General features: G+C 44.7%; 1 protein-coding gene across 2 annotated transcripts in view; it reads left to right on the top strand.

Annotated features, from left to right (window-relative positions):
* LOC128694270 (F-box only protein 21) overlaps positions 1 to 20814 on the top strand; it is a 70986-nt gene extending 50172 nt beyond the window's left edge. Inside the window, exon 3 of one of the 2 annotated variants that reach the window (XM_070081312.1) lies at positions 14949 to 18272. In XM_070081312.1, the coding sequence (XP_069937413.1) occupies positions 14949 to 15105 (157 nt within the window). In that variant the 3' untranslated portion in view covers positions 15106 to 18272. Of the gene's footprint in view, positions 1 to 14948; positions 18273 to 20603 lie in introns of those variants that run through there. The other variant, XM_070081305.1, reaches the window with a different exon arrangement.
* The last annotated feature ends 1076 nt before the right edge of the window (positions 20815 to 21890 follow it).

The raw sequence follows: 21890 nt of genomic DNA on the forward strand, positions 1-21890 counted from the left end.
TCTCTCTCTCTCTCTCTCTCTCTCTCTCTCTCTCTCTCTCTCTCTCTCTCTCTCTCTCTCTCTCTCTCTCTCTCTCTCTCTCTCTCTCTCTCTCTCTCTCTCTCTCTCTCTCTCTCTCTCTCTCTCTCTCTCTCTCTCTCTCTCTCTCTCTCTCTCTCTCTCTCTCTCTCTCTCTCTCTCTCTCTCTCTCTCTCTCTCTCTCCTCTCTCTCTCTCCTCTCTCTCTCTCTCCTCTCTCTCTCTCTCCTCTCTCTCTCTCTGCTCTCTCTCCTCTCTCTCTCTCTCCTCTCTCTCTCTCTCTCTCTCTCTCTCTCTCTCTCTCTCACACACACACACACACACACACACACACACACACACACACACACACACACACACACACACAAGCAGGGATAAGAGGAAGGCACTACAATGGATCAGGGAATACTTGTCAGGAAGCAGCAGCGAGTCATGAGTGCGTGGCGAGGTGTCAGAGTGGGCACCTGTGACCAGCGGGAGGTCCCACGGGGAGGGTCAGTCCTAGGACCAGTGCTGTTTCTGGTATTTGTGAACGACATGACGGAAGGAATAGACTCTGAGGTGTCCCTGTTTGCAGATGACGTGAAGTTGATGAGAAGAATTCACTCGATCGAAGACCAGGCAGAACTACAAAGGGATCTGGACAGGCTGCCGACCTGGTCCAGCAATTGGCTCCTGGAGTTCAATCCCACCAAGTGCAAAGTCATGAAGATTGGGAAAGGGGAAGGGCAAAGAAGGCCGCAGGCGGAGTACAGTCTAGGGGGTCAGAGACTACAAACCTCACTCAAGGAAAAAGATCTTGGGGTGAGTATAACACCAGGCACATCTCCTGAAGCGCATCATCAAGCCAAATAACTGCTGCAGCATATGGGCGCCTAGCAAACCTCAGAACAGCATTCCGACATCTTAATGAAGGAATCATTCAGGACCCTGTACACCGTGTATGTTAGGCCCATATTGGAGTATGCGGCACCAGTTTGGAACCCACACCTAGCCAAGCACGTGAAGAAACTAGAGAAAGTGCAAAGGTTTGCAACAAGACTAGTCCCAGAGCTAAGAGGTATGTCCCTACGAGAGAGGTTAAGGGAAATCAACCTGGCGACACTGGAGGACAGGAGAGATAGGGGACATGATAACGACATACAAAATACTGAGAGGAATTGACAAGGTGGACAAAGACAGGATGTTCAGAGATTGGACACAGTAACAAGGGGACACAGTTGGAAGCTGAAGACACAGATGAATCACAGGGGATGTTAGGAAGTATTTCTTCAGCCACAGAGTAGTCAGTAAGTGGAATAGTTTGGGAAGCGATGTAGTGGAGGCAGGATCCATACATAGCTTTAAGCAGAGGTATGATAAAGCTCACGGCTCAGGGAGAGTGACCTAGTAGCGATCAGTGAAGAGGCGGGGCCAGGAGCTCGGACTCGACCCCCGCAACCTCAACTAGGTGAGTACACACACACAGGGTTTGACAAGGTTAGGTTAAGGATCCCTAGCTTTATTGACAAGCTATTTACAGGTTAAGGATTCTTAACTTTATTGACAAGCTAAGAGCTGTTACCTACATCAGCCCATTTGAAAGCATTTTTGTTATGAGACATACAAGTAAGGAACAGGATGAAATTGGAGCCATCTATGGGCCAGCATTTTCATTTGATCAGCTGACTTTATCTTGTTGACATCATAATGCTGTACGAATGTGTTCCATACTTGAGTCATCCTGGGGATAAATGTTCTCAGATGAAGTGAAGTTCTGGAGAAGGGTACAGCCAAAGTGAAGTTGCTGCTTTCTGCCCGTCTTGTGGTATAAAAGCTTGCTTCACACTGTCCTCGAAGTGGATACAAGTGTGGTACTTTGACATTATTGGCCTTGTACATAACAGTAAGGCCACCCACATCCCTCCTGTGTTGAAGGCTCTGCTGAAATGACAGATCTATCCAGGATGGGTCCAGGCAAGATGTGAGACATCTTGCTCTGTTCTCTACTCTGTCAAGCAGTTGCAAATGAGAAGGGGGGCAGGCGAACCAAGAAAGTGGAGCATACTCAAGGTGTGAGCGTACTTGTGCCTCGTACAAAATCTTGCAACCCCTGCTGTCAAGCAGATGCGAGATACAGCGAAGTGCTGTAACCTTCCTGGCTGCTTTGTTTGCAAGATTTACAACGTGGTTTTTCATGGTCTGTTTGGAGTCAAATTTCACCATTGTGGAACACTTGCCCCAGTAGGATGTCTTGCTGTTTCTGTTCCATTGAGAACTACCCTTAGAGATCTACCATGAAGGTAATCACTGAGGAGACATAGTGTAGAGCCTGCAACTCCCAGAGCTTGCAGTTTTGCTAAGAGGCCCTGGTCTGTCCTTCTCTTCTTACTAACTGTCCCTCTCTTCATACCCACTGTCCCTCTCTTCTCACCCACTGTCCCTCTCTTCATACCCACTGTCCCTCTCTTCATACCCACTGTCCATCTCTTCTTACCCACTGTCCATCTCTTCTTACCTACTGTCCTTCTCTTCTTACCCACTGTCCATCTCTTCTTACCCACTGTCCTTCTCTTCTTACCCACTGTCCATCTCTTCATACCCACTGTCCAATTCTTCTTACCCACTGTCCATATCTTCATACCCACTGTCCAACTCTTCTTACCCACTGTCCCTCTCTTCATACCCACTGTCCATCTCTTCATACCCACTGTCCATCTCTTCTTACCCACTGTCCATCTCTTCATACCCACTGTCCATCTCTTCATACCCACTGTCCATCTCTTCATACCCACTGTCCATCTCTTCTTACCCACTGTCCTTCTCCTCATACCCACTGTCCATCTCTTCATACCCACTGTCCATCTCTTCTTACCCACTGTCCATCTCTTCTTACCCACTGTCCATCTCTTCATACCCACTGTCCATCTCTTCATACCCACTGTCCATCTCTTCATACCCACTGTCCATCTCTTCATACCCACTGTCCCTCTCTTCTTACCCACTGTTCCTCTCTTCTTACCCACTGTCCCTCTCTTCTTACCAACTATCCCTCTCTCTTACCCACTGTCCTTCTCTTCTTACCCACTGTCCCTCTCTTCTTACCCACTGTCCCTTTCTTCTTGCTCACTGTCCCTCTCTTCTTACCCACTGTCCCTCTCTTCTTACCCACTGTCCCTCTCTTCTTACCCGGTCGAAAGCACCAGCAGTGTCCAGTGCTACCATACAGCTGACTTTGGATTCATCCAGTGACTGGTGCCACTTAGTGGAGAGGTTTAACAACATATCAGCAGCAGAGTAACCTTTCTTGAAGCCATATTGACAGTCACAAAGTAGCAAGTGGTAGTCAAAAAAACTGTCATTTGTCTTGAGATTATTGTCTCAAGGAGCTTGCAAGTGATTGACAGGAGTGACACTGGTCTGTAGTTTCTGATTTCTGCTCTGCTCTTTTTTTTGTGAACAGGGACTACATTTGCCTCTTTTCACAGAGAAGGCCATTTACACTGAACTAGGCAGTACTGAAAGATGTGAGTTAGAGGTGCTGCTAGCTGGTCTGCACATTTTCTCAGCAATCTTGGGCTCAAGTTGTCTGTGCCCACAGCCTTTTCTTGGTCAAGCGATTTAAGAAGGAAGTACACCTCCTCCTGCCTTATTGTCACCACTGACAGTTTTGACACAGTTTTTGCTGCTAGCCAAGGAGGGTCCCTTGCTCGACCAGGAACTTGCATTTTGGTAGCAAAGTGTTCGGCAAAGAGGTCCGCTTTCTCTTGACTACTAGCAGAGGTGGTCCCATCCTGTCGATTTAGAGGTGGAATGAGTTCATCGGGCAGATAACCTTGTCTGTCCTTGACCAGGTTTTGGAGCCTACCCTACCTGGTGCTAGCTTTCTTTTTGTGTCCATCTCCCATTTAGCAATGTCCCACTTTTCAGTGTCACCCACATACCTACAGGCTTACCCACTGTCCCTCTCTTCTTACCCACTGTCCCTCTCTTCTTACCCACTGTCCCTCTCTTCTTACCCACTGTCCCTCTCTTCTTACCCACTGTCCCTCTCTTACCCACTGTCCCTCTCTTCTTGCCAACTGTCCCTCTCTTCTTACCCACTGTCCCTCTCTTCTTGCCCACTGCCCCTCTCTTCTTACCCACTGTCCCTCTCTTCTTACCCACTGTCCCTCTCTTCTTGCCCACTGCCCCTCTCCTCTTACCCACTGTCCCTCTCTTCTTACCCACTGCCTACAAACTGTGTCTTCTCCACATCTAGTAGTCTCCATCAATACAGCCTCATTCAAAATGTTTTTATACTTTCAGTTATACAGACTATATCAGTTTTTTTTTCTCATGCATAAAACCCGTCAAATATAGTCTTTCAGAAATTACTGATCCATGTTAGTAATGTTTCAATTTGTATTTTCTTTTATTTTAGTGTGGTTAATCAGGCATGTTCTCATTACCTTATCATTGGACAAGTTGGTATGGACTCATCACTCTGCAAAAAACTTTTTATGTTCTTCCTTACTTCTATCCTCATTTAACCTCCAAGTAGTGTTTATAAATTCTTTATTTTTTCCCTATCCTCATTTGAAAAGCCCTCTGTAATTTATATGTCTTTATATCCATTCGGTTGCTTTATGGCTTTAGCTTTCTTGAGCAGTTTTTCCTTGTGCTTAACCTGTGTATGAAATGTTATATTCAGTGGCCTGTTTTTATTAATTTCATATTGCAGTTGGAGGTGAATCCGAGTGTGATGTTATTATGCTTTTTTAACCCTTTGACTGTTTCGGCTGTATATATACGTCTTACAAGCCAGTGTTTTTTATGTATTAACCCTTTTAGGGTTTCGACCATACTAGTACGGCTTACACGCCAGTGTCCATAACATACTAGTACGCATAAATTCTAGCGCCTTCAAATCTAGTGAGAGAAAGCTGGTAGGCCTACATATGAAAGAATGGGTCTATGTGGTCAGTGTGCGCAGTATAAAAAAATCCTGCAGCACACAGTGCTTAATGAGAAAAAAACAACTTTGTGTTTTTGGATTAAAACAGCGACTTTGCACTATATTTTCGTATGGTATTTATTGGTGTGTTCTAGTTTTCCTGGTCTCATTGTATAGAATGGAAGACATATTACAGAAATTGAGATGATTTTGACTGGTTTTACAATGAAAAGTACCTTGAAATTGAGCTCAAAGTAGCAAATATGTTCGATTTTTACCAAAGTTCAAAAGTAAACAAATCATGCTAAGCGCCCAATACACGTAAACTGGTGAGTCTAATATTCTTTCACAAGTGCGCCAATATTATTTATACCATTTCTACACTAATGCAGTAGTCTGCATAACAGTAAATCTTATTTTTTTTTGTGAGAATAAAAATTTGAAGTGGAAAGCAAAAGAAATGTAAGAGGGGCCTGGGGACATGACTAATAAACAGAGGAAATGTTATTTTAGTGCCAGGAATGTTTTTCTTGTTTATTCTAGACCCTATTTGGAAATTGGCATCTTTTGAAATTTGTGTGAAATTGGCAAAAATTGATAAATTCTGACTACTGTATTGGATAGTTGAAATTGGTAAATTGGTGGTTTCTTGTACTCATTCGATAGAAAAAATGGAGTTCTAGTGAAATAGTTATGATTTTTGCCGACTAGTACATTGAATTGGCCGAAAATAGGGCTCAAAGTGGGCAAAATCGCCGATGCGTAAACATCGTTGAGACCGCTAACTTCGCGAGAGCATAATTCTGTAAGTTTTCCATCAAATTTCATTCTTTTGGTGTCATTATGATCAGGAAGAGATTCTCTATCTTTTCATAAGAAAAAATAATTTTTTTTGATTTGAAATTTGGGGGACCCTGAGAACAAGTCTCTGAGAGGGCCTGTGGACCCTGAAAGGGTTAATACACGTAAATTCTAGCGGCTTCAAATCAAGAGGGAGAAAGCTGGTAGGCCCACATGTGAGAGAATGGGTTTCCATGGTCAGTGTGCGCAGTATAAAAAAAATCGGGGAGCCAGTGGTACATTGTGGGAATGCTGTTTCAGTAGTTCTTGTTCAGCATGCCTAGTGGTAAGAAATATCTGACTCCCCGGCAAATCTGGGACTTCTCTACCCCAGTGATAGCTCTAACACAGATAGAAGTGTCTCTGAAGACGAATTTCATGGTTTTGAGGAGTTTGTGACCAAAAGCAATTCCCAGGATACCAGAAAGAAGGAAGAGATGAAAGGAAGGAGGAAAGGAAAGAATTAAGAAAGAAAGAAAGAAAGGAAGGAAGGAAGGAAGGAAAGAAGAAGGAAGGAAGGAAAGAAGAACTTACACTTAATTACTGTTTTCCTTTGTACTTCTCTGTATCATGTTCAAATTAATAAATAAATAAATAAATAAGGAAGGAAGGAATTATAGGTAGTAGATTGGCAGACAGCAACCGCCCATGGAGGTACTACCGTCCTGCCAAGTGAGTGTAAAACGAAAGCCTGTAATTGTTTTACATGATGGTAGGATTGCTGGTGTCCATTTTTCTGTCTCATAAATATGCAAGGTTTCAGGTACATCTTGCTACTTCTACTTACACTTAGGTCACACTACACATACATGTACAAGCATATATATACACACCCCTCTGGGTTTTCTTCTATTTTCTTTCTAGTTCTTATTCTTGTTTATTTCTTCTTATCTCCATGGGGAAGTGGAATAGAATTCTTCCTCCGTAAGCCATGCGTGTTGTAAGAGGCGACTAAAATGCCGGGAGCAAGGGGCTAGTAACCTCTTCTCCTGTATATATTACTCAATGTAAAAGGAGAAACTTTTGTTTTTCCTTTTGGGCCACCCTGCCTTGGTGAGATACGGCCGGTGTGTTGAAAGAAAGAAAGATGGAATGAAGGAAGAAAGGAAGGCAGGAAGGAAGGAAGGAAGGATGAGATGAAAGGAAGGAATTAAGGAAAGAAGAAGGAAGGAAGGAAGGACAGAAAGAAGAAGTAATGAAGAAAGGAAGGAAGGTAGGTAGGAAAGAAGGACGGTGGGGAAGTAGGCTTGGAACCCCATGAATGTTGACAGGCAGTAAAGGTAGTGAGTGATGGTATAATTTGTCATTTTGACAGCAGCCACACCCAGACTCAGCACATTTAGAAGTCCACACACATACACAACACCAAGCTTCCAGAAGCTAATAGCAGTTCTTGGAAAGTGTCCAATGACTCTATATGTGTATATATATTATAGAACAATAGTAATAAAATTTTTTTTGTATTGTTGGTTTGTGTAAACAAGTTTTGTAAACAATATAATCATAATATTGTTTGTGCAGTTATTGTGTTGCATACAACGAGTGTATATATGTACATTGCACCTTACTTTGGTCTCACAGGCCACATGAGTTACTTGAAAAAAATAAAATATTAAAAAATTCAAGAAACCTTCAAATGGGAGTAAATATAAGTGTACCGGGTGAGTGGCATTCGCTGTTATTGCCATACGCAGCTCATTTTCTGCCAACTTTATGCCTCTATATCTCGGTAAGTACTGATCACATTTTTTTTTTTTTTTTAGGCTTAACCCTTAACCTGTAAACGGTCCAAACGTATATATACGTTTTTTCAACATTTGAAAGTACAGTATGTAAAAAAAGTAGATCTTTTTTTTTTTTTTTTTAACATTTGAAAATGTCTAAAAAAACTTTGATCTTTTTTTTTTGTTATATTTAAAAATATGTAACAAAAACGTAGATCTACTTTTGCAGCACTACACATGTGAACATAGATCTGCTTGGACCGTTTACGGGTTAAACGGTCCAAACATATATATACTACGTTCTTACACATAGCGCCCCAAACGTATACATACATTTTATTTTTCCTGCCTTGAAATTTGACAAGATTGGCCTGAGATGCCTTGTCAGCATAAAATGGGTCCTAACACTCAGTGTGTGAGGTATTAAAAAAATCTGAGACCACTTAGTTCCTTGTGGGAGCGCCAGTTAAATTGAGCGCCAGCAAGAGCAAACAGTGCGGCAAACACCAAGGATTCACTGACGTAATATCATATTAACACTCCTCTTTTAACCCTTTGACTGTCACAACCCCAAATCCTGAGGTGTCTCCTGGTGTCGAAAAATTTTGAAAAAAAAAAAAAATTATTTTTTCTTACAAAATGATAGAGAATCTTTTCCCGATAATAGTGACACCAAACAAATGAAATTTGATGGAAAACTTATAGAATTACGCTCTCGCAAAGTTAACAACCTCAGCATTATTTACGAATCGGCGATTTTGCCCACTTTGAGCCCTATTTTTGGCTGATTTCATTGTTCCAGTTGACCAAACTCATAGTTATTTCTTTAGAACTCCATTTGTTCTATCGATTGAGTACAAGAAACTGCCCATTTACCGATTTCAATTACCCAATAACGTTGTCAGAAATTTGCAATTTGGCCAATTTCACGCAAATTAAAAAATATGCCAATTTCAAAATAGGGTCCATAATGAACAATGCAGACATTCCTGGCTCTAAAATAACATTTTCTTTGTTCATCAGTCACGTCTCCAGGCCCCTCTGATATTACCCTTGCTTTCTATTTTTAATTTTTATTCAAACAAAAAATGGAAGATTTACTGTTATGCAGACTACTGCAATATTATAATAATTGTATAAATAATGTCACTCCATTCATGACTGCATATTAGAATGGCTAGTTGGCTAATTTGAGCTCCATTTCAAGGTTCTTTTCATAGTAAAACCAGTCAAAATCACCTCTATTTCTATAATACATTTTCCATTCTATCCAATGAGACCATGAAAATGAGAATACAACCATAAATACTATATGAAAATACACCACAAATTCGGAGTTTTAATCCAAAAACACGGTTGGAGTTTTTTTGTTTCTCATTATGCACTGCGTGCTGCAGGATTTTTTTTTATATGGTGCACACTGACCACACAGACCCATTCTCTCACATGTGGGCCTACCAGCTTTCTCCTGCTTGATTTGAAGCCGCTAGAATTTTTGAGTATACAGTGGACTCTCGACCAACGATATTAATCCGTTCCTGAGAGCTCGTCGTTAGCCAAGTTAATTTTCCCCATAAGAAATAATGGAAATCTAATTAATCTGTTCCAAACAGCCAAAAGTATTAATTTTTTTTTTTTTTCATGAAATATACATTTCCCTACAAAGAAAACAATAAGATATGCATAATAACTACATAAATAAATGTTAAAATGACGTTTACCTTTATTGAAGAGTATTGATGAGTGATGAGACATTATTTTTCTTGAACACTCTGGGATTTTCAGAGTGCTACACGAGTAAAGGCTTCACTTTGCAATCCCCACTAGCATTACAACAAAACATGAGAGTTAGCCTCTCTTTCACAGGCTTGTGTCCTGGGATTGCCTTTTCCTCCTGAGTAATGTAGGTCCTGTTTGGCATTTCCTTCCAGAACAGGCCTGTTTCGTCACAGTTGAACACTTGTTGGGGTTGGAATTTTTCAGCTTCACCATGCCTTATCACACTGTGTATGCCACTACAATTCTTAAATCTCTCAAACCAACCTTTGCTGGCCTTAAATTCACCAATATGACCACTAGTTCCAGGCATTTTTTCCTGTTCACCTGGGTGTTAGTCAACTGTTGTGGGTCACATCCTGGGGGACAAGATTAAGGACCCCAATGGAAATAAGTTAGACAGTCCTCGATGATGCACTGACTTTCTTGGGTTATCCTGGGTGGCTAACCCTCTGGGGTTAATAGTTTCTCGGTAATTGTTTCCCGTTAAGCCACACCAACAACACACTCTCCACATCTTCGAGTAATACAGCTGATGGTGGTGCAGCAACAGCCGACTGTGGTGCAGCAACAGCTGACTGTGGTGCAGCAACAGCTGACCGTAGTGCAGCAGCAGCTGACTGTGGTGCAGCAGCAGCTGACTGTGGTGCAGCAACAGCTGACTGTGGTGCAGCAACAGCTGACTGTGGTGCAGCAACAGCTGACCATGGTGCAGCAACAGCTGACTGATCCAGCAACAGCTGACTGGTCCAGCAACAGCTGACTGGTCCAGCAACAGCTGATGGTGGTGCAGCAGCAGCTGACTGTGGTACGATAGTATTTCTCACCCTTTCTACCACAGGGTTGGCACTAGAAGCTTTCTTGGGGCCCATGGTGACTTATTTTGCAGGTACAATCACTTAAAATCCTGTGATAATATGAAATGTTCCGATTGTATGTTTGGATGTGCCCACGGTGGCTGGCTGCTTGTAAACACTGGCATCCACGGGACGAGTGAGGCACGCTCGTCTTCCCTCTTCGTCCTCCCTCCTCCTCTTCCCTCCTCCTCTTCCCTCCTCCTCTTCCCTCCTCCTCCTCCCTCCTCCTCCTCCCTCCCTCCTCCTCCCTCTTCCCCCCTCCCCCTCCTCCTCCCTCCTCCTCCTCCCTCCTCCTCCTCCTTCCTCCTCCTCCTCCCTCCTCCTCTTCCTCCCTCCTCCTCTTCCCTTCTCCTCCCTTCTCCCTCCTCCTCCTCCTCCCTCCTCCTCCTCCCTCCTCTTCCTCCTCCTCCTCCTCCTCCTCCCTCCCTCCTCCCCCCTTCCCTCCCCTCCTCCTCCCTCCTCCTCTGCCTCCTCCTCCTCCTCCCTCCCCTCCCTCCCTTTCCTCCTCCCTTCTCCTCCCTCCTCCCTCCTCCTCCTCCCTCCTCCTCCTCCCTCCTCCTCCTCCCTCCTCCCTCCTCCCTCCTCCTCCCCCTCCTCCCTCCTCCTCCCTCTCCCTCCTCCTCCTCCTCCTCCTCCTCCTCCTTCCCCCCCCACCACCACCTCCTCCCTCTCCCTCCTCCTCCCTCCCTCCCTCCTCTCCCTCCTCCTCCCTCCCCCTCCTCCCTCCTCCTCCTCCTCCTCCTCCTCCTCCCCCACCTCTGCTGCACGCTGCCTCCTCCTCCCTCCTCCTCCTCCTCCTTCCTCCTCCCTCCTCCTCCTCCCTCCTCCTCCCTCCTCCTCCCTCCTCCTCCTCCCTCCTCCTCCTCCTCCTCCTCCTCCCTCCTCCTCCTCCTCCTCCCTCCCCTCCTCCTCTCCCTCCTCCCTCGTCCCTCCCTCCTCCCTCCTCCTCCCTTCTCCGTCTTCCTCCTCCCTCCTCCCTACTCCTCTCTCCTCCTCCTCCCTCCTCCCTCCTCCTCCTCCTCCTCCTCCTCCTCCTCCCTCCTCCTCCCTCCTCCCCTCCTCCCTTCTCTCCTCTCCTCCTCCTCGTCCTCCTCTTCCTCCTCCTCCTTCCTCCTTCCTCCTCCTCCCCGTCCTCCCTCTTCCTCCTCTCTCCTCCCTCCTCCTCCTCCCTTCTCCCTCCTCCTCCTCCTCCTCCTCCCTCTCTTCCTCCTCGTCCTCCCTCCTCCCTCCTCCTCCCTCCTCCCTCCTCCCTCCCTCCTCTTCCCTCCTCCTCCATCCTCCCCTCCTCCTCCTCCCTCCTCCTCCTCCCTCCTCCTCCTCCCTCCTCCTCCCTCTTCCTCTCCTCTTCCTCCTCCCTCCCTCCTCCTCCTTCTCCCTCTTCCTCCCTCCCCTCCTCTCTCCTCATCCCCTTCTCCCTCCTCCTCCTCCCTCCCTCCTCCCTCCTCCTCCTCCTCCTCCTCCTCCTCCTCCCTCCTCCTCCTCCTCCCTCCTCCTCCTCCCTCCTCCCTTCTCCTCCCTCTTCCTCCTCCCCTCCTCTCTCCTGTCCCTTCTCCATCCCTCCTCTCTCCTCTCTCCTCCTCCCTCCTCCCCCTCCTCCTCCCTCCTTCTCCTCCCTCCTTCTCCCTCCTCCTCCTCCTTCTCCTCCTCCCTCCTCCCTCCCTCCTCCTCCCTCCTCCCTCTCCTCTCCCCTCCTCCCTCCTCCTCTCCCTTCTCCCTCCTCCTCCTCCCTCCTCCCTCCTCCCTCCTCCCTCCCCCTCCCCCCTCCCTCCCTCCTCCTCCCTCCCTCCCTCCCTCCTCCTCCCTCCTCCTCCTCCCTCCTCCCTCCTCCTCCTCCCTCCCTTCCTCCTCCTCCCTTCTCCTCCCTCCTTCTCCTCCCTCCTCCTCCTCCTCCTCCTCCTCCTCCCTCCTCCTCCTCCCTCCTCCCTCCCTCCCTCCTCCTCCTCCTCCTCCTCCTCCCTCCTCCTCCCTCCTCCTCCTCCTCCTCCCTCCTCCTCCCCTTCTCCTCCCTCCTCCCCTCCTCCCTCCTCCTCCTCTCTCCTCCCTCCCTCCTCCTCCCTCCTCCCTCCTCCTCCTTCCTCCTCCTCCCCCTTCTCCTCCTCCTCCTCCTCCTCCCTCCTCCTCCTCCCTCCTCCCTCCTCCTCTCCTCCTCCCTCCCTCCTCCCTCCTCCCCCTCCCCTCCCCCTCCCCCTCCTCCTCCCTCCTCCCTCCTCCTCCTCCCTCCTCCTCCTCCTCCTCTCCCTCCTCCTCCCTCCCTCCTCCTCCCTCCCTCCTCTTCCCTCCTCCTCCATCCTCCCTCCTCCTCCTCCCTCCTCCTCCCTCTTCCTCCTCCTCTTCCTCCATCCTCGTCCCTCCTCCTCCCTCTCTTCTCCCTCTCCCTCCTCCCTCCTCCTCCTCTCCTCCTCCTTCTCCTCCCTCCTCCTCCTCCCTCCTTCCTCCTCCCTCCTCCCTCCTCCCTCCCTCCTCCTCCTCCTCCTCCTCCTCCTCCTCCTCCCTCCTCCTCCCTCCTCCTCCTTCCTCATCCTCCTCCTCCCTCCCTCCTCCCCTCTCCTCCTCCTCCCTCCCTCCTCTCTCCTTGTCCCTTCTCCCTCCTCCTCCCTCCCTCTCTCCTCCTCCTCCCTCCTCCTCCCTCCCACGCCCTCCTTCTCCCTCCTCCTCCTCCCTTCTCCTCCTCCCTCCTCTCCCTCCTCCTCCTCCCTCCTCCTCCCTCCTCCTCCCTTCTCCTCCCTCCTCCTCTCCTCCTCCCTCCTCCTCCTCCCTTCTCCCTTCTCCTCCTCCCTCCTCCTCTCCTCCTCCTCCTCCCCCTCCCCCTCCCTCCCTCCCTCCCTCCCTCCTCCCACCCTCCTCCTGCCTCCTCCTCCGCCCTCCTCCTCCTCCCTCCTCCTCTTCTCCTCCCTCTTCCTCCTCCTCCTCCTCCTCCTCCTCCTCCTCCCTCCTCTTCCCTCCTCCTCCTCCTCCTCCTCCTCCTCCTCCTCCTCCTCCTCCTCCTCCTCCTCCTCCTCATCCTCCCTTCCCTCTCCCTCCTCCCTCTCCTCCCTTCCCTCCCTTCTCCTCCCTCCTCCCCCCTCCCTCCTCCTCCCTCCTCATCCCTCCTACCTCCTCCTCCTCCCTCCTCCTCCTCCTCCCTCCTCCTCTCCCTCCCTCCTCCTCCTCCTCCTCCTCCTCCTCCTCCTCCTCTTCCTCCTCCTCCTTCCTCCCTCCCTCCTCCTCCTCCTCCCTCCTCCCCTCCTCCCTCCTCCCCTTCCTCCTCCTCCTCCCTCCTCCCTCCTCCTCCTCCTCCTCCCTCCTCCTCCTCCTCCTCCTCCTCCTCCTCCTCCCCTCCTCCCTCCCTCCCTCCTCCTCCCTCCTCCTCCTCCTCTCCTCCTCCCTCCCTCCTCCTCCCTCCCTCCTCCTCCTCCCTTCTCCTCCTCCCTTCTCCTCCTCCCTCCTCCTCCTCCCTCTTCCTCCTCCCTCCTCCTCCCTCCTCCTCTCTCCTCCTCCGTCCTCCTCCTCCCTCCTCCTCTGTCCTCCTCCTCCCTCCTCCCCTCCCTCCTCCTCCTCCCCTCCTCCCCTCCCTTCTCCTCCCTCCTCCTCCTCCCTCCTCCTCCTCCCTCCTCCTCCTCCCTCCTCCTCCCTCCTCCTCCTCCCTCCTCCTCCTCCCTCCTCTCTCCTCCTCCCTCCCTCCTCCTCCCTCCTCTCCTCCTCCCTCCTCCTTTTCCCTCCTTCTCCCTCCTCCCTCCTCCTCCCTCCCTCCTCCCTCCTCCCTCCTCCTTCCTCCTCCTCCCTCCTCCTCCTCCTCCTCCTCCTTCCTCCTCCTCCTCCTTCCTCCTCCTCCTCCTCCTCCTTCCTCATCCCTCTCCCTCAACAACACAAGACACAAATCTCTTTCTGATGTACTCCATGTCTGTATCTCACTGTGTAAAAACTCTATGGACATAAAGGGCCCCAAAATTTGGAATTCGTTACCAGTAAATACTAAGGTAACCAGGTCTGAACACTAGTTTAAGGCTCTTCTCAAAAACCACCTACTCACCCTAAACTAAATACTCAGTACTCAATATTTAAGTTTACCAAAAAATTATCTAAAGCTTAATCTTCAAATCTAGATGCCCAAAGTTCATACATTATTAATCCTGCTTTGTAGTATAAGTACCTACCCAAAACAATAGTGCCTTACACTCAATTGTATCATTCTCATACTGTACACTACTTTCAACAACTCACAATGTTATATTCCCATAATTTAATTTCAATATTCACTAATGAATCTGTTGTAATTAGAATAAGACTACTGTCTGCTATAACCAAAGAAGATGTATAACTTAAACAAAGTGATCAATTTCTTTGGTATTGAGTAGTATGTAAGCCATTAAATTAAGTCTGCCCATAATGCCTAGGCATGATAGTGGCTCTCTTTGCACTGTACCCCATTATTGTAATTTCATAATCTCTATGTAACCTTGCAAAGAAATAAACTTTGTTTGTTTGTTTATTGTTATTTCATGCTTGGGCATGTCCTTGCTTGGGTATTCTGATGTTTATTGTACTATTTTACCTAAAATCTACTTACATAAAATCTGTTCAACTCAGGAATATTTTAAAAGTAATATATCCTAGACATTTAAGGGACACCACTGAATGTACATTGCTACACTCCCTCACCTACAACAGGTAGATAATATCCATTATTCACTCAGCAGATGTGTGCTTCCACATATTGCTTGGTAATAGCTAATATTAGAATTTTCATTTCATGATTACGCTATTTAAACTGGTGAAAACTAATGTCATAAATGCATAGCTTCACCTTTGGAGTTAACGCAAATCTTTTGTATTGCGAAAGACATCCTAGGGAGCCAGTACAACTTGAACCACAAGAACAACGGCAACCTGTTCAGCCTAGGCCTAACTGGCAGCGGGTGTTGCCGGCATCGAAGTCATCCCACAGTGTTATAAGGGAGGTTGCTTGTTGTGAGAGTGTATTTGCAGTTTTTTACTAATGTATGTTTATTATTTACCTTATACTAATATGTAAGTAGGTACTGTCATTTTGATCTGTTTTCACTAGAATGCCACTATAAATACAGTACAAGTAAAATTGCATGAGCAAATTTTCAAGTTAAATGTAAAATTCTGACAACATATTGTATAATAATGAAGTTTAAACCTATAGTATTACTTCTGATTTGGGAATATTTAATAGGACATAACCATGCAAAAAGGAAGAACAAAACTATACTGTATAGCAATTTAGATACTGTACTGCATGTTTTCGGTTTACCTAAACTTACTTGATGTCTCCTGTGTAGAGGCAGTGTGTATGCATGTACATCTGATCAAGTATGATATGGTAACACATGAAGAGGATGTAGACAACTCACAGTGCTTAAAGGCAACCATCATGTGATTAGCAGCAGAAGAGAAAACAATAAACAGATAATATTTGTATTGGTGAATGGCTTTTGATCCAAGGAACTAAATCAACTCTGCCTCCCATTTCTTGGGTTCTTTGTGACCCCCAGCAGGTTTAATGCCCTTATGACTGAGAGGGTAATGACTCAGAATCTGAATTGATGTAATAGAATGATTTTCTCTGAAGACAGATTTTTGTATGATACAGGGAGATAATGTGGGTTTTCTTCTATTTTCAAGGTTTTCTTCTATTTTCTTTCTAGTTCTTGTTCTTGTTTATTTCCGCTTATCTCCATGGGGAAGTGGAACAGAATTCTTCCTCCGTAAGCCATGTGTGTTGTAAGAGGCGACTAAAATGCCGGGAGCAAGGGCCTAGTAACCCCTTCCCCTGTATAAATTACTAAATTTAAAAAGAGAAACTTTCATTTTTCTTTTTGAGCCTCCCTGCCTTGGTGGGATATGGCCGGTTTGTTAAAAAAAAAAAAAAAAAGAGATAATATACTGGTCATTCCAATACATCCTTTACTGAAGACCATAGATAAAAATGCCCAAAAAGAACGTGAAGAAAATACATTACTTTCTTACCTGAAGACTCGTTAAAATTATTGCTGCCTCTCAGCTGTCTTGTAGTCCTGACTGCTGCCTCTCAACTATTCATGTAATCTTGACTGCTGCTCCTAACTATCATGTAGTCTTGACTACTGCCTTTCAGCTATCATGTAGTCTTGACCACTGCCTTTCAGCTATCATGTAGTCTTGACTACTGCCTTTAAACTATCATGTAGTCTTTACTTCTGTTTCTCAAATATGTAGTCTTGACTAATATTTCTCAACTATCATGTAGCCTTGACTGCTCCTTCTCAACTACCATGTAGTCTTGACTGCTGCATCTCAACTATCATGTAGTCTTGACTGCTGCTTCTCAACTGTCATGTAGTCTTAACTGCTGCTTCTCAACTGTCATGTAGTCTTGAATGCTACTTCTCAACTGTCATGTAGTCTTGACTGCTGTTTCTCAGCTTTCATGTTGTCTTGACTGCTGCTTCTTAACTATTATGTAGTCTCGACTGCTGCTTCTTAACTGTCATGTAATCTTGACTGCTGCTTCTCAACTGCCATGTAGTCTTGACTGCTGCTTCTCAACTGTCATGTAGTCTTGACTGCCATTTCTTAACCATCATGTAGTCTTGACTGCTGCTTCTTAACTGTCATGTAGTTTTGACTGCTGCTTCTTAACTGTCATGTATTCTTGACCACTGCTTCTTAACTATTATGTGATCTTGACTGCTGCTTCTTAACTGTCATGAAGTCTTGACTGCTGCTTATTAACCCTTTCAGGGTCCACAGGCCCTCTCAGAGACTTGTTCTCAGGGTCCCTCAAATTTCCAAAAAAAAAAAAAAAAAAAAAAATGATTTTTTCTTATGAAAAGATAGAGAATCTTTTCCCAATCATAATGACACCAAAAGTATGAAATTTGATGGAAAGCTTAAGGAATTATGCTCTCCTGAAGTTAGCAGTCTTGACGATGTTTACGCATCGGCGATTTTGCCCAATTTGAGCCCTATTTTCGGCAAGTTCCAATGTACTAGTCGACAGAAATCATAACTGTTTCACTAGAACTCCATTTTTTCTATCGAATGAGTACAAGAAACCACCCATTTACCGATTTCAACTATCCAATACAGTGGTCAGAATTTAGCAATTTTGCCAATTTCATGCAAAATTTCAAAAGATGCCAATTTCAAAATAGGGTCCAGAATAAACAAGAAAGGCATTCCTGGCACTAAAATAACATTTCCTCTGTTCATTAGTTACGTCCCCACACCCCTCTTACATTTTGAATTTTTATTCTCACAAAAAATAGAAGATTTACTGTTATGCAGACTACTGCATTAGTGTAGTAATGGTATAAATAATATCGGCGCACTTGTGAAAGAATATTAGACTCACCAGTTGACGTGTATTGGATGCTTAGCATGATTTGTTTACTTTTGAACTTTGGTAAAAATCGAACATTTCTGCTACTTTGAGCTCAATTTCAAGGTACTTTTCAATGTAAAACCAGTCAAAATCATCTCAATTTCTGTAATATATCTTCCATTCTATAAAATGAGACCAGGAAAACTAGAATACAACAATAAATACCATATGAAAATAGAGTGCAAAGTTGCTGGTTTAATCCAAAAACACGGTCAAAGTTTTTTTTTCTCATTACGCACTGTGTGCTGCAGGATTTTTTTATACTGCGCACACTGACCACATAGACCCATTCTTTCATATGTAGGCCTACCAGCTTTCTCTCACTAGATTTGAAGGTGCTAGAATTTATGAGTGTACTAGTACGTCAAAGACCCTGGCGCGTAAGCTGTACTAGTATGGCCGAAACCCTGAAAGGGTTAACTATCATGTGGTCTTGACTGCTGCTTCTCAACTGTCATGTATCTTGACTGCTGCTTCTCAACTGTCATGTATCTTGACTGCTGCTTCTCAACTGTCATGTAGTCTTGACTGCTGCTTCTTAACCATCATGTAGTTTTGACTGCTGCTTCTTAAATATCAAGTGGTCTTGACTGCTGCTTCTCAACTATCATGTAGTCTTGTATGCTGCTTCTTAACTATCATGTGGTCTTGACTGCTGCTTCTTAACTATCATGTGGTCTTGACTGCTGCTTCTCAACTATTATGTGGTCTTGACTGCTGCTTCTCAACTATTATGTAGTCTTGACTGCTGCTTCTTAACTATCATGTTGTCTTGACTGCTGCTTCTTAACTATCATGTGGTCTTGACTGCTGCTTCTTAACTATCATGTGGTCTTGACTGCTGCTTCTTAACTATCATGTGGTCTTGACTGCTGCTTCTTAACTATCATGTGGTCTTGACTGCTGCTGCTTAACTATCATGTGGTCTTGACTGCTGCTTCTTAACTATGATGTAGTCTTGACTGCTGCTTCTTAACTATCATGTGGTCTTGACTGCTGCTTCTTAACTCTCATGTGGTCTTGACTGCTGCTTCTAAACTATCATTTGGTCTTGACTGCTGCTTCTTAACTCTCATTTGGTCTTGACTGCTGCTTCTCAACTATCATTTGGTCTTGACTGCTGCTTCTTAACTCTCATGTGATCTTGACTGCTGCTTCTTAACTCTCATGTGGTCTTGACTGCTGCTTCTCAACTATCATTTGGTCTTGACTGCTGCTTCTTAACTATCATTTGGTCTTGACTGCTGCTTCTTAACTATCATTTGGTCTTGACTGCTGCTTCTTAACTATCATTTGGTCTTGACTGCTGCTTCTTAACTATCATTTGGTCTTGACTGCTGCTTCTTAACTATCATTTGGTCTTGACTGCTGCTTCTTAACTATCATTTGGTCTTGACTGCTGCTTCTTAACTATCATTTGGTCTTGACTGCTGCTTCTTAACTCTCATGTGATCTTGACTGCTGCTTCTTAACTCTCATGTGGTCTTGACTGCTGCTTCTCAACTATCATTTGGTCTTGACTGCTGCTTCTTAACTATCATTTGGTCTTGACTGCTGCTTCTTAACTATCATTTGGTCTTGACTGCTGCTTCTTAACTCTCATGTGATCTTGACTGCTGCTTCTTAACTCTCATGTGGTCTTGACTGCTGCTTCTCAACTATCATTTGGTCTTGACTGCTGCTTCTTAACTATCATTTGGTCTTGACTGCTGCTTCTTAACTATCGTGTTGTCTTGACTGCTGCTTCTTAACTATCGTGTTGTCTTGACTGCTGCTTCTTAACTATCGTGTTGTCTTGACTGCTGCTTCTTAACTATCGTGTTGTCTTGACTGCTGCTTCTTAACTATCATTTGGTCTTGACTGCTGCTTCTTAACTATCATTTGGTCTTGACTGCTGCTTCTTAACTATCATTTGGTCTTGACTGCTGCTTCTTAACTCTCATGTGATCTTGACTGCTGCTTCTTAACTCTCATGTGGTCTTGACTGCTGCTTCTCAACTATCATTTGGTCTTGACTGCTGCTTCTTAACTATCATGTGGTCTTGACTGCTGCTTCTTAACTATCATGTGGTCTTGACTGCTGCTTCTTAACTCTCATGTGATCTTGACTGCTGCTTCTTAACTATCATGTGGTCTTGACTGCTGCTTCTTAACTATCGTATTGTCTTGACTGCTGCTTCTTAACTATCATTTGGTCTTGACTGCTGCTTCTTAACTATCGTATTGTCTTGACTGCTGCTTCTTAACTATCATTTGGTCTTGACTGCTGCTTCTTAACTATCATTTGGTCTTGACTGCTGCTTCTTAACTATCATTTGGTCTTGACTGCTGCTTCTTAACTATCATTTGGTCTTGACTGCTGCTTCTTAACTATCATTTGGTCTTGACTGCTGCTTCTTAACTATCGTATTGTCTTGACTGCTGCTTCTTAACTATCGTGTTGTCTTGACTGCTGCCTCTCGACATATTGTACTTGACTGTTTACTCTTAACAAAACTTTTTAATAGTGAGAGATGAAACTCAACATTTATTCTCCTCTATTTAATTTTTTGCAGCTCTATCTGTTTCTGATGGAAAAATAATTGATATTTCATTAATAAGGACAATTGAGAGTTTTTGTTTTTTATTGTTGCACAGATTGGTACATGCAGTAAATTATATTTGAAACATCTTGTTGAAAAATGCTAGTGTTCTCAAGAGCATAAAAGTTGCTCCACACAACCTTCCTGAGGAAGAATTATCTGTTACAAAATTTTATAACCGTTATGCGAAATTTTAATTTAAACTCTTTGTGCAGATATATAATCATGTTTTCATGTGATAATTAAGAACATTAAATAATATTCCTTTCTGCTCTATCCTTGTGTTCTTGGTAAATTTGGATAAAGTGTGTGAAAATGTAAAAATTATATTTAGAATAATTTTGAGAGGCCTTTATATGAAGCTTTATTGCAACTTCCTACACCAAAAATTGCATCCACTTTTTTACCTTATTTATGTACAGTATATTTATTGAAATGTTTATCTTAAATTAACCATTGTCATAAAAATGCCCTTTGTGTATTTCTATCATATTTTTTAAAGTAGTATCTTTTTATGCACAGATTTGAAAACATGACAGAGAAGTACTATGCCTTAAAAGTAATGAGCCATGTTCGTCAAGGAATATGCATTCGTGAATGGGAAGAGTTTATGGCAAGACAACCATCTCAGCAGTCTTTGGAGATGGGCGCATTGCTGGTTGCAAAATGGTTCCAGCCACACACAGATATTAACATTAAGCAGGTATGACACTTTAGGGGCTAGCAAAATAATTTTGATCCTTGCTTGTATGTATAACTTTTTAAATTTGTCTGTCTGATTTGTCAACCAAATGCTTGTTAGTGTAATTGATAATTGCAAGTGGTTTTCCAATGCGCTTTTATGTATGTCTAATACACATTACCAGTTTGTTTCATATCATGTATGTAAGGTTGTCAGTGCTATTACAGCCCTATTATCAGTTCATCTGAATGTCATCGTGTCTTTGGCATGAAGTACTTGCACTTCATTATGAGTTAATGGTTTCTGAATGATGGCATATATTTTTTTTTATTTCCTTGCACTGTCCCACAAATTTCTGTATTGTTAACCTTAAAGAAATCCACAAAATGTGAAGGGCTTGTATGCCAGTTATCTGTGCATCAATTATTTTCCTTGCTAAGATAGGGTACCATCATTTTCATGACAACAGTAGCTGGTATTCCTGAAAGGTCTGGTGTTTTCTAAGATTTTCTTGCCTGTATACACAATAATATCTAATACTCTACCAGTTTCATGATCAGACATCACAAACAGTTTGATACTAAAGTGATGTCTTGTTCTGGGTATATATATATATTCCTTGAAGGAAAGCCTACCTTCAGATAATACTACTATTTCAGTGAAAGCTAGTGTTGATAAAAATTTATATGCACTCCAGCATGCTGATATATTCCTTTTATGAACATGTTGCATGAGCAGAAGTGTTGCACAGAACAAACACGTCTCTGATGCAGCGCTATCTCTCTACTTGTGAAGCTGACATTTCACTGAAACATGCATATTGGCTACAAGTGTATCATCCAAGAATAATTTGAAATAGAGTAGGGCTGTGGGCGACCCCGTGGCGTGGCTGGTAGAGCTCTCGCTTCACACACGGAGGGCCCAGGGTCGATTCCCGGCGGGGTGGAAACATTTTGACACATTTCCTTACACCTGTTGTCCTGTTCGCCTAGCAGCAAATAGGTACCTGGGTATTAGTCGACTGGTGTGGGTCGCATCCTGGGGGACAAGATTGAGGACCCTAATGGAAATAAGACAGACAGTCCTCAATGACGCACTGACTTTCTTGGGTTATCCTGGGTGGCTAA

The sequence above is a fragment of the Cherax quadricarinatus genome, chromosome 6 (assembly GCF_038502225.1).
Source record: "Cherax quadricarinatus isolate ZL_2023a chromosome 6, ASM3850222v1, whole genome shotgun sequence".
Taxonomy (NCBI): Eukaryota; Metazoa; Arthropoda; class Malacostraca; order Decapoda; family Parastacidae; genus Cherax; species Cherax quadricarinatus.